Source organism: Epinephelus lanceolatus, chromosome 23 (assembly GCF_041903045.1).
Source record: "Epinephelus lanceolatus isolate andai-2023 chromosome 23, ASM4190304v1, whole genome shotgun sequence".
Lineage (NCBI taxonomy): Eukaryota > Metazoa > Chordata > Actinopteri > Perciformes > Serranidae > Epinephelus > Epinephelus lanceolatus.
In genome coordinates, this window is record NC_135756.1 from 82,565 (window position 1) to 100,233 (window position 17,669).

Consider the following 17,669-nt stretch of genomic DNA (forward strand, 5'->3'; position numbering starts at 1 on the left):
TCCAAATCAACGGGGGGGGGGTCACAAGAGCCATTTGGACCAAACACCATCACCTATGTTTTCTGATCTCTGTCCTCTGACCTCTGATCTCTGTCCTCGGATCTCTGTCCTCTGACCTCTGATCTCTGTCCTCTGATCTCTGTCCTCTGACCTCTGATCTCTGTCCTCGGATCTCTGTCCTCTGTCCTCTGATCTCTGTCCTCTGACCTCTTTCCTCTGATCTCTTTCCTCTGATCTCTGTCCTCTGACCTCTGTCCTCTGACCTCTTTCCTCTGATCTCTGTCCTCTGACCTCTGTCCTTTGATCTCTATCCTCTGACCTCTGTCCTTTGATCTCTGTCCTCTGACCTCTTTCCTCTGATCTCTGTCCTCTGACCTCTTTCCTCTGACCTCTTTCCTCTGATCTCTGTCCTCTGACCTCTGTCCTCTGACCTCTTTCCTCTGATCTCTGTCCTCTGACCTCTTTCCTCTGACCTCTTTCCTCTGATCTCTGTCCTCTGACCTCTTTCCTCTGACCTCTTTCCTCTGATCTCTGTCCTCTGACCTCTGTCCTCTGACCTCTTTCCTCTGATCTCTGTCCTCTGACCTCTGTCCTTTGATCTCTATCCTCTGACCTCTGTCCTTTGATCTCTATCCTCTGACCTCTTTCCTCTGACCTCTGATCTCTTTCCTCTGATCTCTGTCCTCGGACCTCTGTCCTCTGACCTCTTTCCTCTGATCTCTGTCCTCTGATCTCTTTCCTCTGATCTCTGTCCTCTGGTCTCTGTCCTCTGACCTGATCTCTGTCCTCTGATCTCTGTCCTCTGATCTCTGACCTCTGACCTCTGACCTCTGTCCTCTGACCTCTGTCCTCTGATCTCTGTCCTCTGATCTCTTTCCTCTGATCGCTGACCTCTGTCCTTTGATCTCTATCCTCTGACCTCTGTCCTTTGATCTCTGTCCTCTGACCTCTTTCCTCTGACCTCTGATCTCTGTCCTCTGACCTCTTTCCTCTGATCTCTTTCCTCTGATCTCTGTCCTCGGACCTCTGATCTCGGTCCTCTGATCTCTGACCTCTGTCCTCTGATCTCTGTACTCTGACCTCTGATCTCTGACCTCTGTCCTCTGATCTCTGTCCTCTGTCCTCTGATGTTTGTCCTCTGATCTTTGACCTCTGTCCTCTGATCTCTGTCCTCTGACCTTTGATCTCTGTCCTCTGACCTCTGACCTCTGTCCTTTGATCTCTGACCTCTGATCTCTGTCCTCTGACCTCTGTCCTCTGATCTCTGTCCTCTGATCACTGATTTAAGATCTCTGATGTCCATTGTCTTAAAGTTTATTCAGCGTTCTGTTCTGACGTCACTCTGTTGATTCTGTTTTTAACCCTGTTATTTTTTTTTTCTCAGCTGGCGTTAGCCATCGCAGATCTCGCTCTACAAATGGCCTCGTGGAAAGGATGCGTTCACACGCTCATAGAAAAGTAAGAATTCACAGGATCATCTGTGACTTGTGTTGACTATAGACAGGGACTACAAATATGGCCGCCTGCCAGTTAGCAGGAAATGGTAACATCAAGTTTAAATTCATTGTAGACACAAAGTTTCAGTCCTTGATGGTGGTAGACACGTTTCACAGTCGTACCTGTGATGCTTCACACCTGCGGGATGTTTCACACCTGCAGGACGTCTCAGTCGTACCTGCGATGTTTCACACCTGCAGGACATCTGAGTTGTACCTGTGATGTTTCAGTGAGGTTTTGTTTTTCTGATGACATGAATGGATTCATCCTTAAATTTTCTGAAGCCAGCTGCTTTTCTTCTGCCCTCTGACATCCTGTCTCACCTGTCCATGTCTCCGCCCCCTCTCAGGTACAACAATGACATCAGCTCGATGCCCTTCCTCATAGAGATTCTCACTGTGCTGCCAGAGGAAGTTCACAGTCGATCTCTACGAATCGGAGCCAATCGTAGGACAGAAATCATTGAGGATCTGGCGTATTACTCCAGCACTGTCGTCACTCTGCTGGTTAGAAACATCAGTTTCACTCTTCATCAGCTGTTTAACAAATAAATATAAATAAAAACAAATAAACACAACCTAGTTTTTAGTTTGTTGTCAGACATCGACTGTAGGAAACAACAGGGACAGTGATGGATCTGAGGCTGACAAACTCTGAATGTAGAATGTAGGATTTATATAGGCGTATTAAAGCCACACTAACATTTATCAGACCTTTTAACACAATGATCATCCTGACTTCAAACATAATATCATCATGCTCTTTGGTTTGTGTTTTATTTTAGACATCGTGTGTGGAGAAGACGGGCAGTGATGAGAAGATGCTCATTAAGGTGTTTCGCTGTTTGGGCAGCTGGTTCAACCTGGGAGTCCTCGACAGTAACTTCATGGCCAGTAACCAGCTGCTCATGGTCCTCTTCCAAGTCTTGGTGAGATTCATACTTTACTGGTCTACTACTGGTCTGACAGGTTTACAGGAACAGCCTCTTCCTGTTTACATAATGATGTTGCTGGATCTATCAGAGCTATCTAATGTTTCATTTTGTCTCAACAGCAGAGGGATGAAACCTCAACCAACCTACACGAGGCGGCGTCCGACTGCGTCTGCTCGGCTCTCTATGCCATAGAAAACGTAGACACCAACATGGCGTTAGCGCTGCAGCTCTTCCAGGGCGTCCTGACGCTGGAGACGGCGTATCACATGGCTGTGGCCCGAGAAGACCTTGATAAGTGAGTACACATAGGAAACTAGTTGTGATTATTGTCAACTGTACGGTCAGTGGTATCAGTCACATTTATGTTGGACATTGTGTCCTCAGAGTGCTGAACTACTGCAGGATCTTCACCGAACTCTGCGAGACATTTTTAGAGACCACGGTCAGGAGTCCTGGTCAGGGTATGGGAGACTTGAGGACACTGGAGCTGCTGCTGATCTGTGCAGGACATCCTCAGTATGAGGTACATTAATGACCACCACACCCTCAGTACAGTTACAGTAATAACTACCACACCCTCAGTACAGTCACAGTAATAACCACCACACCCTCAGTACAGTTACAGTAATAACCACCACACCCTCGGTACAGTCACAGTAATAACCACCACACCCTCAGTACAGTTACAGTAATAACCACCACACTCTCAGTACAGTCACAGTAATAACCACCACACTCTCAGTACAGTCACAGTAATGACCACCACACCCTCAGTACAGTTACAGTAATGACCACCACACCCTCAGTACAATTACAGTAATGACCCCCACACCCTCAGTACAGTTACAGTAATGACCACCACACCCTCAGTACAGTTACAGTAATGACCCCCACACCCTCAGTACAGTACAGTCACAGTAATAACCACCACACCCTCAGTACAGTTAGAGTAATGACCCCCACACCCTCAGTACAGTACAGTCACAGTAATAACCACCACACCCTCAGTACAGTCACAGTAATGACCATCACACCCTCAGTACAGTTACAGTAATGACCACCACACCCTCAGTACAGTTACAGTAATAACCCCCACACCCTCAGTACAGTCACAGTAATGACCCCCACACCCTCAGTACAGTTACAGTAATGACCACCACACCCTCAGTACAGTTACAGTAATGACCACCACACCCTCAGTACAGTTACAGTAATGACCACCACACCCTCCGTACAGTTACAGTAATGACCACCACACCCTCCGTACAGTTACAGTAATGACCACCACACCCTCAGTACAGTTACAGTAATAACCACCACACCCTCCGTACAGTCACAGTAATGACTACCACACCCTCAGTACAGTTACAGTAATGACCCCCACACCCTTCGTACGGTCACGGTAATAACCACCACACCCTCAGTACAGTTACAGTAATAACCACCACACCCTCCGTACAGTTACAGTAATGACCACCACACCCTCCGTACAGTTACAGTAATGACCACCACACCCTCAGTACAGTTACAGTAATAACCACCACACCCTCCGTACAGTCACAGTAATGACTACCACACCCTCAGTACAGTTACAGTAATGACCCCCACACCCTTCGTACGGTCACGGTAATAACCACCACACCCTCAGTACAGTTACAGTAATAACCCCCACACCCTCAGTACAGTCACAGTAATGACCACCACACCCTCAGTACAGTCACAGTAATGACCCCCACACCCTCAGTACAGTCACAGTAATGACCACCACACCCTCAGTACAGTCACAGTAATGACCACCACACCCTCCGTACAGTTACAGTAATGACCACCACACCCTCAGTACAGTTACAGTAATGACCACCACACCCTCAGTACAGTTACAGTAATAACCACCACACCCTCCGTACAGTTACAGTAATGACCACCACACCCTCCGTACAGTTACAGTAATGACTACCACACCCTCAGTACAGTTACAGTAATGACCACCACACCCTCCGTACAGTTACAGTAATGACCACCACACCCTCCGTACAGTTACAGTAATGACCACCACACCCTCAGTACAGTTACAGTAATAACCACCACACCCTCCGTACAGTCACAGTAATGACTACCACACCCTCAGTACAGTTACAGTAATGACCACCACACCCTCCGTACAGTTACAGTAATGACCACCACACCCTCAGTACAGTCACAGTAATGACCCCCACACCCTCAGTACAGTTACAGTAATAACCACCACACTCTCAGTACAGTCACAGTAATGACCCCCACACCCTCAGTACAGTTACAGTAATAACCCCCACACCCTCAGTACAGTTACAGTAATGACCACCACACCCTCAGTACAGTCACAGTAATGACCCCCACACCCTCAGTACAGTCACAGTAATGACCACCACACCCTCCGTACAGTTACAGTAATGACCACCACACCCTCAGTACAGTTACAGTAATAACCACCACACCCTCAGTACAGTTACAGTAATGACCACCACACCCTCCGTACAGTTACAGTAATGACCACCACACCCTCCGTACAGTTACAGTAATGACCACCACACCCTCAGTACAGTTACAGTAATGACCACCACACCCTTCGTACGGTCACAGTAATGACCCCCACACCCTCAGTACAGTTACAGTAATGACCACCACACCCTCAGTACAGTTACAGTAATAACCCCCACACCCTCAGTACAGTCACAGTAATGACCCCCACACCCTCAGTACAGTTACAGTAATGACCCCCACACCCTCAGTACAGTTACAGTAATGACCCCCACACCCTTCGTACGGTCACAGTAATAACCCCCACACCCTCAGTACAGTCACAGTAATGACCCCCACACCCTCAGTACAGTCACAGTAATGACCACCACACCCTCAGTACAGTCACAGTAATGACCCCCACACCCTCAGTACAGTTACAGTAATAACCACCACACCCTCAGTACAGTCACAGTAATGACCACCACACCCTCAGTACAGTCACAGTAATGACCACCACACCCTCAGTACAGTTACAGTAATAACCACCACACCCTCAGTACAGTTACAGTAATGACCCCCACACCCTTCGTACGGTCACAGTAATAACCCCCACACCCTCAGTACAGTCACAGTAATGACCCCCACACCCTCAGTACAGTTACAGTAATGACCACCACACCCTCAGTACAGTCACAGTAATGACCCCCACACCCTCAGTACAGTTACAGTAATAACCCCCACACCCTCAGTACAGTTACAGTAATGACCACCACACCCTCAGTACAGTCACAGTAATGACCCCCACACCCTCAGTGGGCTGGCTGTGGATCAAAGGTAGAGCAGGTCGTCACTAATCAGAGGATTGGGGGTTTAATCCCCGGCTCTTCCAGTCCGCATGTTGATGTATACTTGGGAAAGATAGTGAACCCAGAATTGCCCCTTATGGCTGTTCCATCAGTGTGTGAGTGTGTGTGAATGGTTTCTGAGGAGCAGGTGGCCCCTTGTATGATAGCCTCGGCCACCAGTGTGTGAATGTGTGAATGTGAATGTGTGTTTGTGACTCAGGAGTGTAAAAGCGCATTGAGTGGTCAAGAACACCGGGAAGTTGCTACACAAGTGCAGTCCATTTTACCATAACAGTAATAACACTACACTACCACACCTACGACAAGATCTTCCTGTGGGTTAGGGTGATAATCATTCTCTGTCTGTGTTCTGGTTCTTGTTCTGATCCAGGTCGTGGAGATCTCCTTTAACTTCTGGTACCGTCTTGGAGAACATCTGTATAAAATCAATGATGCAGCTCTTCACTCCATCTTCAGACCGTACATCCAGAGACTTCTGCACTGTTTGGCTCGACACTGTCAACTGGACCCAGACCATGTAAGTCACTTGATCCAGTCCACACAGAACTACCTGTGACAGATAAAATCCACAACCTGAACTGTACTGATCGGAAAACACCATCAGACAAACACAATTCTCTTGGTTTGATTTCAGTTGTAGTTAAAAACTGTTTCCTGTACATCATCAGATTTAATATAAATGACTTTGGACTCAACAGGAGGGGATCCCTGAGGACACTGATGACTTTGGGGAGTTCAGGATGAGAGTATCTGACCTGGTTAAAGATGTCATTTTTCTTGTTGGATCCATGGAGTGTTTCTCTCAGGTACCTCAGGTTAAATCCACAAGTTCTAAACAATGAAAGGCTTCTAATCTGTTTGGTGAACATGTTCTTAGTTACCGTACGTTAAATGTTTAAAGACGTTCTCATTCTGTTGTCAGTTATATTCTACGTTCAAAGATGTTCTCTGTTGTCAGTTATATTCCACGTTTAAAGACGTTCTCTGTCTGTTGTCAGTTATATTCTACGTTAGAAGATGTTCTCTGTTGTCAGTTATATTCTACGTTAGAAGATGTTCTCTGTTGTCAGTTGTATTCCGCGTTTAAAGACGTTCTGTCTGTTGTCAGTTATATTCTACGTTAGAAGATGTTCTCTGTTGTCAGTTATATTCTACGTTAGAAGATGTTCTCTGTTGTCAGTTGTATTCCGCGTTTAAAGATGTTCTCTGTCTGTTGTCCGTTATATTCTACGTTAGAAGATGTTCTCTGTTGTCAGTTGTATTCTACGTTAGAAGATGTTCTCTGTTGTCAGTTGTATTCCGCGTTTAAAGACGTTCTCTGTCTGTTGTCAGTTATATTCTACGTTAGAAGATGTTCTCTGTTGTCAGTTATATTCTACGTTAGAAGATGTTCTCTGTTGTCAGTTGTATTCCGCGTTTAAAGACGTTCTCTGTCTGTTTTCAGTTATGTTCTACGTTAAAAGATGTTCTCTGTTGTCAGTTATATTCTGCGTTTAAAGACGTTCTCTGTCTGTTGTCAGTTATATTCTACGTTAAAAGATGTTCTCTGTTGTCAGTTATATTCCGCGTTTAAAGACGTTCTCTGTCTGTTGTCAGTTATATTCTACGTTCAAAGATGTTCTCTGTTGTCAGTTATATTCCGCGTTTAAAGACGTTCTCTGTCTGTTGTCAGTTATGTTCTACGTTAAAAGATGTTCTTTGTTGTCACTTATATTTCACATTTAAAGATGTTCTCTGTCTGTTGTCAGTTATATTCTACGTTAAAAGATGTTCTCTGTTGTCAGTTATATTCCGCGTTTAAAGACGTTCTCTGTCTGTTGTCAGTTATATTCTACGTTAAAAGATGTTCTCTGTTGTCAGTTATATTCCGCGTTTAAAGACGTTCTCTGTCTGTTGTCAGTTATGTTCTACGTTAAAAGATGTTCTCTGTTGTCAGTTATATTTCACATTTAAAGACGTCCTCTGTCTGTTGTCAGTTATATTCTATGTTAAAAGATGTTCTCTGTTGTCAGTTATATTTCACATTTAAAGACGTCCTCTGTCTGTTGTCAGTTATATTCTACGTTAAAAGATGTTCTCTGTTGTCAGTTATATTTCACATTTAAAGACGTTCTCTGTCTGTTGTCAGTTATATTCTACGTTAAAAGAAGGGAGCCCTTCCTGGGAGGTGACAGAGGCTGTTCTTTTCATCATGGCTGCGATCGCTAAAAGTGTTGATCCGTGAGTATCTGAAAATTCACTTCATGTCAAACAGCTTCTTCCTTCAGAACGTAGGAACATGAGATATCAGTTTTCATCAGTCCTGACTTGAGAGAAAACAACCCGACCTGTCAGGAAAACCGTTTGTGAATAAATGTAAATTTAAATGGTTTGTGTTTATCTTTCAGAGAGAACAACCCAACGCTGTCGGAGGTTCTGCAGCAGGTGGTTCTACTTCCAGAGAGCGTCCATATGGCAGTTCGTTATACGAGCATCGAGCTGGTCGGAGAGATGAGCGAGGTCGTCGACAGAAACCCAAGATTCCTCGGTACGAATTAAAACTTCAATCTGCGCTGAAACAGGGCCGACATTATACTGGTATCATACTGGTTTTATACTGGTAACCAGTGAAGAGAAACATGGCTGATATGACACTGGTATCATACTGGTATTATACTGGTATCACACTGGTATTATACTGTATCATACTGTTATCATACTGGTATTATACTGGTATCACACTGGTATTATACTGGTATCATACTGTTATCATACTGGTATTATACAGGTATTAACTGGTATTATACTGGTATCGTATTGTTGTCATACTGGTATTATACTGGTATTTTACTGGAGAGTTTTACATAGCAGTGATCAAACTGAGATGATAAAAACACTTAAAGGATCATCTGGAGATTGGAGACAGAAATCTGAGACATCCGTCATTTTTCTTGTAAATATTTTATTGATGCTCAGAGGTGAACATTTATTTTGTAAACCCTGACTGTGTGTATTTCCTTTTCCTGTCAGACCCAGTATTGAACTACCTGATGAAAGGCCTGAGGGAAAAACCTCTGGCGTCAGCAGCAGCCAAGGCGATCCACAACATCTGTTCGGTGTGCAGAGATCATATGGCTCAACACTTCCAGGGTCTGCTGGACATTGCTCGCGCCCTCGACTCCTTCGCCCTCTCCACCGAGGCCGCTGTAGGACTGCTGAAAGGTACTTGAGAACACCTTTGATCACAGTCACATTCTGTTTGTTTACCTGTACAGGTACAGCTCTGGTCCTCAGGTCTGTCACTGTGATGTCACAGTCTGTTTGTTTACCTGTACATGTACGGCTCTGGTCCTCAGGTCTGTCACTGTGATGTCACAGTCTGTTTGTTTACCTGTACAGGTACAGCTCTAGTCCTGGCTCGTCTTCCTCTGGAGAAGATTGCAGAATGTCTCAGTGATCTCTGTGCTGTACAGGTCCTGGCTCTAAAAAAGGTCAGTCTATGTTTGACCTGTCTGTAACTCACATGTCTGTCCCCATCACCTGTGTGTTCCCCTCACCTGTCTGATACACTCACCTGTCTGGAGGACAAAATGATCAGAGTCTTTGAATAAAAACAAACATTCAAATTAAAACCAGAGTTTAAATTTTTGTCTTTCAGCTTTTGGCTGAAGAATCGACAAATGGTAAATCAGCTGATCCCACCGTCTGGCTCGACAGACTGGCTGTTATCTTCAGGTGAGTTTACCTTTTGATTTACCTGTAGTCAAATTTCAGGCTGTATTTGAATACATGAAGCAGTGGAAAGTAAACACGTTGATGCTGTCTCTTTGTTTTTCTGTCAGACACACAAACCCCATTGTAGAGAACGGACAGACTCACCCCTGTCAGAAAGTCATTCAGGAGGTAAAACACCTGGACTCACCTGAGTTCACCTGAACTCATCTCATCTATCTGACTTTTTTCCTGGAAGGGTTCTTTGAATATTTACACATGAAAAGTATTTTATTAACAAATAACCTTCATCATGTGACCTACCTGTAAGGTGTCATATGTTTTACCTGTGTCATGTGACTCACCTGTAGATCTGGCCTGTACTGTCAGAGACTCTGAACACTCATCAGGCTGATAACAGGATCGTGGAGCGATGCTGTCGTTGTCTCAGGTTCGCTGTACGATGTGTCGGGAAAGGCTCCGCCTCCCTGCTGCAGCCACTCGTCACTCAGGTGAGACACATCTGGACAGGTTATGTTTCTGATGTTAAATTAAAAGGGTTAAAGAGGACAGTTTGGATTTCACAATCGAAAACACAGCACACCATGTTAGTTTAACACCTGTTCACATGTTAGTTAAACACCTGTTCACGTTAGTTAAACACCTGTTCACATGTTAGTTTAACACCTGTTCACATGTTAGTTAAACACCTGTTCACGTCAGTTTAACACCTGTTCACATGTTAGTTAAACACCTGTTCACATGTTAGTTAAACACCTGTTCACATGTTAGTTAAACACCTGTTCACATATTAGTTTAACATCTGTTCACATGTTAGTTAAAAACTTGTTCATATGTTAGTTAAACACCTTTTCACATGTTAGTTAAACACCTGTTCACGTTAGTTTAACACCTGTTCACATGTTAGTTTGACATCTGTTCACATGTTAGTTTAACACCTGTTCACATGTTAGTTAAACACCTGTTCACATGTTAGTTTGACATCTGTTCACATGTTAGTTTAACACCTGTTCACGTGTTAGTTTAACACCTGTTCACGTGTTAGTTTAACACCTGTTCACGTGTTAGTTTAACACCTTTTCACATGTTAGTTTTACACCTGCTCACATGTTAATTAAACACCTGTTCACATGTTAGTTTAACACCTGTTCACATGTTAGTTTGACACCTGTTCACATGTTAGTTTGACATCTGTTCACATGTTAGTTTAACACCTGTTCACGTGTTAGTTTAACACCTGTTCACGTGTTAGTTTAACACCTTTTCACATGTTAGTTTTACACCTGCTCACATGTTAATTAAACACCTGTTCACATGTTAGTTTAACACCTTTTCACATGCTAGTTAAACACCTGTTCACATGTTAGTTTAACACCTTTTCACGTTAGTTTTACACCTGCTCACATGTTAATTAAACACCTGTTCACATGTTAGTTTAACACCTTTTCACATGTTAGTTTAACATCTGTTCACATGTTAGTTGTGACACATGTTAACTGACTTCTCTGATTGGATGTTTGTTGTCTTCAGATGGTTAGCGTGTACCAGGTGTATCCACACTCCTGCTTCCTGTACCTGGGCAGCATTCTGGTAGACGAGTACGGCATGGAGGAGGGCTGCAGGCAGGGCCTGCTTGACATGTTACAGGTAAATACACACCTGTCGACCAGGTAAACACACGAGCACACCTGAAGACCAGGTAAACACACCTGTAGTCCAGGGAAACACACCAACACACCTGCAGATCAGGGCCCTATTTCAGAAAGCAGGATCAGTGAAACTCTGAGTTTGTTCAGCCTGAGATGAGGGAAACTCTGAGTTTTCCGTTTCACAAAGCCAGCTCAGTGTAACCCTGAGTCAGTTACTATGGCAACATACTCCATGAAGCAAACCTGCTGAGTCACAGGTTTGCTTCATCTGAGCCTGAGGCTGAGCGTGTAGCAGGAAGTAGAAACATGGCGTGTCCTTTAGTGAATGAAGTGGTGGAGGTTGAGGCCCAGTGTATTCAGAGGCTGTTGTGTAAGGAGAAGGTGCTTAGAGCCTGTTTGGATGCAGTTCTTTGGAATTCCTCTTTTTTAAGATTATTTTCGGGGCTTTTGTTGCCTTCCAGGGAAAACCACAAAAAACGGGCAAACGTCTTTTCAGAGCCAGAGACACTTTTCTTACGGGCCGACAAACCGCCGTCTCTCTGATGTGTTCAGTGTCTCTGATGTTATAAAGAAAAGAATCAAAGGACAATGCATAAAATGTGCTGTGATGATAATGTAAATCCAGGATGTGTAATATGTGATATATGTGGGTGGAACAGATTGTTAGATAAATGATAGAGTGTGAGGTCAAACAGTATCTTTCATATAGACACTCCTCCAGGGAGACATCCAAACAGGCTCTAATCACCTTCTCCTTACACAACAGCCTCTGAATACACTGGGCCTCAACCTCCACCACTTCATTCACTAAAGGACACGCCATGTTTCTACTTTCTGCTACACGCTCAGCCTCAGGCTGAGATGAAGCAAACCTGTGACTCAGCAGGTTTGCTTCATGGAGTATGTTGCCATAGAAACTGTCTCAGGGTTTCGCTGAGCTGGCTTTGTGAAACGGAAAACTCAAGAGTTTCATCTCAAACTGAACAAACTCAGAGTTTTCACTAATCCTGCTTTCTGACACAGGGCCCTGGTGTATGAAGCCTTGATAAAAGAATCCAGTTTTGACCCACTAACAAGACACGTTTGTTCAGTTGAGAATCTGAGCTGCACTGATTCACTCTGACTGTTTGAGGCAGACTGATGATGATGATGATAATGACCTCCTCCTCCTCCAGGCTTTGTGTATGCCAACTTTCCAGTTGTTGGAGCAGCCGAATGGTCTGAGGAATCATCCTGACACTGTGGACGACCTGTTCAGACTGGCCACCAGGTGAGTCTGCAGGTTCACCAGAAAAGATCCAATGTCTACTGAGATTATGTTCAGGAAAGTCTCTGATATCTACCTGTACAACTACTTGTATAACTACCTGTATTTTTACATGATATCTTCATGGCTGTCTCTTGCGTTCAGGTTTGTCCAGAGGAGTCCCGTCACTTTACTCAGCAGCAGCATCATTGTTCACATCATCCAGTGTGCCATTGCTGCAACCTCATTGGACCACCGGGACGCCAACTGCAGCGTCATGAAGTTTGTCCGAGACCTGATCCACACCGGAGTTGCCAATGACGTGAGTCAGCAGAAAGACACAGGGACGTAAAGATGAAAACGTTTCTGATGACAAGGTTGTCTCTGACCTCTGACCCCTGTCCTCTGTCCTCCTCTGTAACCGCTGTCTTCTTCTGTCCTCCGACCTCTGTCCTCCTCTGTTACCTCTGTCCTCTGACCTCTGTCCTCTGTTAACTGTCGTGTGTCCTCTGTCATCCTCTGTCCTCTGTTACCTGTCGTGTGTCCTCTGACCTCTGTCCTCTGCAGCATGAGGAGGACTTTGAGGTGAGGAAGCAGCTGATTGGTCAGGCCATGGAGCAGCACGGTCAGCAGCTCGTCACTCAGCTGATGCACTCGTGTTGTTTCTGTCTGCCACCATACACACTGCCCGACGTCGCGGAGGTGCTGTGGGAGGTCATGGTGTTCAACAGACCTGTGAGTATGAGGAGTAACACCTGCTCAGGTGTGTCACCTGCTGTCCCTCAAGGGTGTCACCTGCTATCTCACAGGTGTGTCACCTGCGGTTCCTCAGGTGTGTCACCTGTTGTTCCTCGGGTGTGTCACCTGTTGTTCCTCAGGTGTGTCACCTGCTGTTCCTCAGGTGTGTTTACACTCTGTCTTCTGTTCCAGACGTTCTGCCGCTGGTTAGAAAACGCTCTGAAGGGTTTACCGAAGGAGACGTCCGGAGGAGCCGTGACCGTCACCCACAAACAGCTGACGGATTTCCACAAACAGGTCACCAGGTGAGACTCCATCATCACTGTCAACACCATTAAAACCATCATCACAGGTAACATGATCAACAACAGCAACATGAACATGACAGTGAGGCGTTCAAGGACATGTGGAGCTGACCATGAGGTGTTCAGGGATGCACAGAGCTGACAGTGAGGTGTTCAGGGATGCACAGAGCTGACAGTGAGGTGTTCAGGGATGCACACAGCTGACAGTGAGGCTTTCAGGGACGCACAGAGCTGACACTGAGGCTTTCAGGGACGCACAGAGCTGACAGTGAGGTGTTCAGGGACGCACAGAGCTGACAGAGAGGTGTTCAGGGACGCACAGAGCTGACACTCAGGCTTTCAGGGACGCACAGAGCTGACAGAGAGGTGTTCAGGGACGCACGGAGCTGACAGTGAGGGGTTCATAGACCCATAGAGCTGACAGTGAGGCGTTCAGGGACGCACTGAGTTGACACTGAGGCATTCAGGGACACACAGAACTGACAGTGAGGCGTTCAGGGACGCACAGAGCTAACAGTAAAGCGTTCAGGGACACACAGAGCTGACAGTGAGGCGTTCAGGGACGCACAGAGCTGACAGTAAAGCGTTCAGGGACACACAGAGCTGACACTGAGGCATTCAGGGACACACAGAACTGACAGTGAGACGTTCAGGGACACAGAGCTGACAGTAAAGCGTTCAGGGACGCACAGAGCCGACAGTGAGGCATTCAGGGACGCACAGAGCTGACAGTGAGGCATTCAGGGACGCACAGAGCTGGCAGAGAGGCTTTCAGGGACGCACAGAGCTGACAGTGAGGTGTTCTTTGACATGAGGCATTCAGGGACATGTTGGCATTATGGGATGATTTGTAATAGCTGCCCGAGGCGTCTGACGGGTTTTTGTTCAGACTCGATCTAAATTTGGAATGTAGAAAAACTGGCATCCTCACAGCGAGTTAAGACACGTCCGACCACACCTGAGCTCTGAGTGTACCTGAACTTAGTAGGGTTACAGCTTCAGAGTGAACACCTGGACAGGTGTGAAAGGTTTTACACATGCTGGAGTTTAAACTGACAAGTTAAATGTTTCAGCTGTCTATAGGTTAGGTTAGGTTTTATTGTCCCCGAGGGAACATTCTTTTCCACAGCACTGTACTTGTTGGACTCAGCATGAAAAACAATGACACACAAACACCAACACCATCAGAACACATCACACTAGCGAGCAGCACACAAAAAGCAACAACATACAGCATATAAACATGACACAATCAACGGGGCCTGTATAACCATGGTAACAATGTCTCTCACACCAAAGAAGAAGAGAACGGTCACAATAACGTAACGTAACATGTGTCTTCTTCATCTCTTCAGTGCTGAGGAGTGTAAACAGGTGTGTTGGGCCATCAGAGAGTTCACCAGACTGTTCCGATAGCTGCAACCTTCACACCACACCAGGTAACTATTCACACCACACCAGGTAACTATTCACACCACACCAGGTAACTGTTCACACAACACAAGGTAACTATTCACACCAGACCAGGTAACTATTCACAAACCAGAAGGTAACTATTCACACAACAGAAGGTAAGTATTCACACAACAGAAGGTAATTGTTCACACCACACCAGGTAACTGTTCACACAACACAAGGTAACTATTCACAAACCAGAAGGTAACTATTCACAAACCAGAAGGTAACTATTCACACAACAGAAGGTAACTATTCACACAACAGAAGGTAATTGTTCACACCACACCAGGTAACTATTCACACCACACCAGGTAACTATTCACAAACCAGAAGGTAAGTATTCACACAACAGAAGGTAAGTATTCACAAAACAGAAGGTAATTGTTCACATCACACCAGATAACTGTTCACACAACACAAGGTGACTATACATGCACAGGTAACTTTTCACACGTGTTTGTTGAACCAGACGTCTTTGATGCAGCTTCAGTAAAAACTTGGAGTGAATTTAACATCTGATAAAAATTCATCACTGAAACTTTGTGTCTCTGTCATAGTTCATCTTTTCTTTAATGTTAAATCGACTCATTATCGATCATCTCGTTATCAGTCGGCTTGTTTTCGATCGGCTCGTTATTGATCGGCTCATTATTGATCTGCTCGTTATAAATCGGCCCTCTTCAGAGGTCGATGATAAAAAATAAATTATGTGTTTGAAGCACAGAAGGATTCCTGAATCTTGTCCCGCCCACTCCGCACACTCTGCAACTGTAAACACAAATCTGTTTATAGAGACCAGCAGTGTGGGAACATGACGCGTAGTGAAGACGAACATTGTGCGAACGTGACACGTAGGGAAGACGAGCATGATGTGAACATGACGCGTAGTGAAGATGAGCAGTGTGTGAACATGACGCGTAGTGAAGAAGAGCATGGTGTGAACATGACGCGTAGTGAAGACGAGCATGGTGTGAACATGATGCGTAGTGAAGACGAGCATGGTGTGAACATGATGCGTAGTGAAGACGAGCATGGTGTGAACATGATGCGTAGTGAAGACGAGCATGGTGTGAACATGATGCGTAGTGAAGAAGAGCATGGTGTGAACATGATGCGTAGTGAAGACGAGCATGGTGTGAACATGATGCGTAGTGAAGACGAGCATGGTGTGAACATGATGCGTAGTGAAGAAGAGCATGGTGTGAACATGATGCGTAGTGAAGACGAGCATGGTGTGAACATGATGCGTAGTGAAGATGAGCATGGTGTGAACATGATGCGTAGTGAAGATGAGCATGGTGTGAACATGATGCGTAGTGAAGACGAGCATGGTGTGAACATGATGCGTAGTGAAGATGAGCAGCGGGTGAACATGATGAGTGGTGAAAACAAGCAGCGTGTGAACGTGACTTTGATCTGATTGGTCAGATCCTCGGTATGTGACATCATCATGTGTTTTCTTCTTCTGCAGGTTAAATCTTTTGTTGACCAACTTTCAGAGGTGACGGCAAAAAGCTGTGACGGCGGACGAGGATCCAAAGGGACGAGGTGGTGATGATGATGATGATGATGATAATGAAGGTGGGGGCGGGACTTTGAATGTGACGCGGGACGAATCGCTCTGAAGGACTGACAGAGTGAGGACTGATTGGACAGACTGAGTCCTCTAGCCCGACCCCCGACCACACCTGACCTCACCTGCAGCAGGTGTCAGGTGGGCGGGGTCGGGTCCGGCCGGTGGGCGGAGTCAGAAGTGAACTGATCTTCATCAGTAACCAATCGTAGGATGCGCCTGGCCAACAGTTTTTAAGAGAAGATTTATTTTTGGGACTTTGGTCGTGATGTTTTTTGTCCGTGCCAAATGAAGAGCCAGAAGATTTCCCATGATGCTCTTGGCTGAGCGGCGGCCCGTAGAGGCGGCGTGCTGGAGGATTTGGCGTCACCTTTGACCTTTTTAACTTTGGTTGACTTTTAGTTGTTTTTCCACAAAGTGAGACAGAGTGAACTCTGGGTAATGAGACAGAGGGACTGACACCATGACATCATCGGTGATGTAGCCTTGTTGTAAACAATAAAAACAAAAACAACTGAAACAACAAACACGTGTGTGCGCGTCAGTGTGTCAATGTGTTAGTGTGTGTGTGTGTGTGTGTGTGTGTGTGGTAGAGGAGGAGCTGTGAGGGTTCCTGTCAGTTGTCTCACCTTTGTTTCCAGGTGAGTTTCTGAGGCTGACGCTATGACATCACACCTTTACTCCGCCTTTACATGTTTATACAGGACCAAATAATAACATCATGTGGCTCCAGTGTGCGATGTCAGATAGCATGATGACAGCTGTTCTGCTTTGTCCACTGAACATGTCCTCACTGTCCTCTGAACATGCCCTCTGTACATGTCCTCTGTACATGTCCTCTGAACATGTCCTCAGTGTCCTCTGAACATGCCCTCACTGTCCTCTGAACATGCATTCTGAACATGCCCTCTGAACATGTCCTCACTGTCCTCTGAACATAGGGCATGTTCTGCAGACAGTGAGGACATGTTCAGAGGACATTCTCTGAACATGTCCTCACTGTCCTCTGAACATGCCCTCTGTACATGCCCTCTGAACATGTCCTCAGTGTCCTCTGAACATGCCCTCTGAACATGTCCTCAGTGTCCTCTGAACATGCCCTCTGAACATGTCCTCAGTGTCCTCTGAACATGCCTTCACTGTCCTCTGAACATGCCCTCTGTACATGTCCTCTGAACATGTCCTCTGAACAT

General features: G+C 45.6%; 1 protein-coding gene across 1 annotated transcript in view; it reads left to right on the plus strand.

Annotated features, from left to right (window-relative positions):
* The window catches only part of tnpo3 (transportin 3), a 37,022-nt gene extending 20,019 nt beyond the window's left edge, over positions 1-17,003 (plus strand). The window contains exons 3-23 of the mRNA XM_078165104.1: positions 1,385-1,458; positions 1,847-2,003; positions 2,282-2,425; positions 2,551-2,726; positions 2,816-2,954; positions 6,167-6,313; positions 6,495-6,602; positions 7,925-8,016; positions 8,184-8,323; positions 8,806-8,997; positions 9,175-9,266; positions 9,434-9,510; positions 9,618-9,678; positions 9,858-9,998; positions 11,038-11,154; positions 12,332-12,426; positions 12,568-12,724; positions 12,970-13,137; positions 13,333-13,445; positions 14,801-14,884; positions 16,375-17,003. Of these exons, the coding sequence (XP_078021230.1) occupies positions 1,385-1,458; positions 1,847-2,003; positions 2,282-2,425; positions 2,551-2,726; positions 2,816-2,954; positions 6,167-6,313; positions 6,495-6,602; positions 7,925-8,016; positions 8,184-8,323; positions 8,806-8,997; positions 9,175-9,266; positions 9,434-9,510; positions 9,618-9,678; positions 9,858-9,998; positions 11,038-11,154; positions 12,332-12,426; positions 12,568-12,724; positions 12,970-13,137; positions 13,333-13,445; positions 14,801-14,861 (2,451 nt within the window). The 3' untranslated portion in view covers positions 14,862-14,884; positions 16,375-17,003. The remainder of the gene's footprint in view (positions 1-1,384; positions 1,459-1,846; positions 2,004-2,281; positions 2,426-2,550; positions 2,727-2,815; positions 2,955-6,166; positions 6,314-6,494; positions 6,603-7,924; positions 8,017-8,183; positions 8,324-8,805; positions 8,998-9,174; positions 9,267-9,433; positions 9,511-9,617; positions 9,679-9,857; positions 9,999-11,037; positions 11,155-12,331; positions 12,427-12,567; positions 12,725-12,969; positions 13,138-13,332; positions 13,446-14,800; positions 14,885-16,374) is intronic.
* The last annotated feature ends 666 nt before the right edge of the window (positions 17,004-17,669 follow it).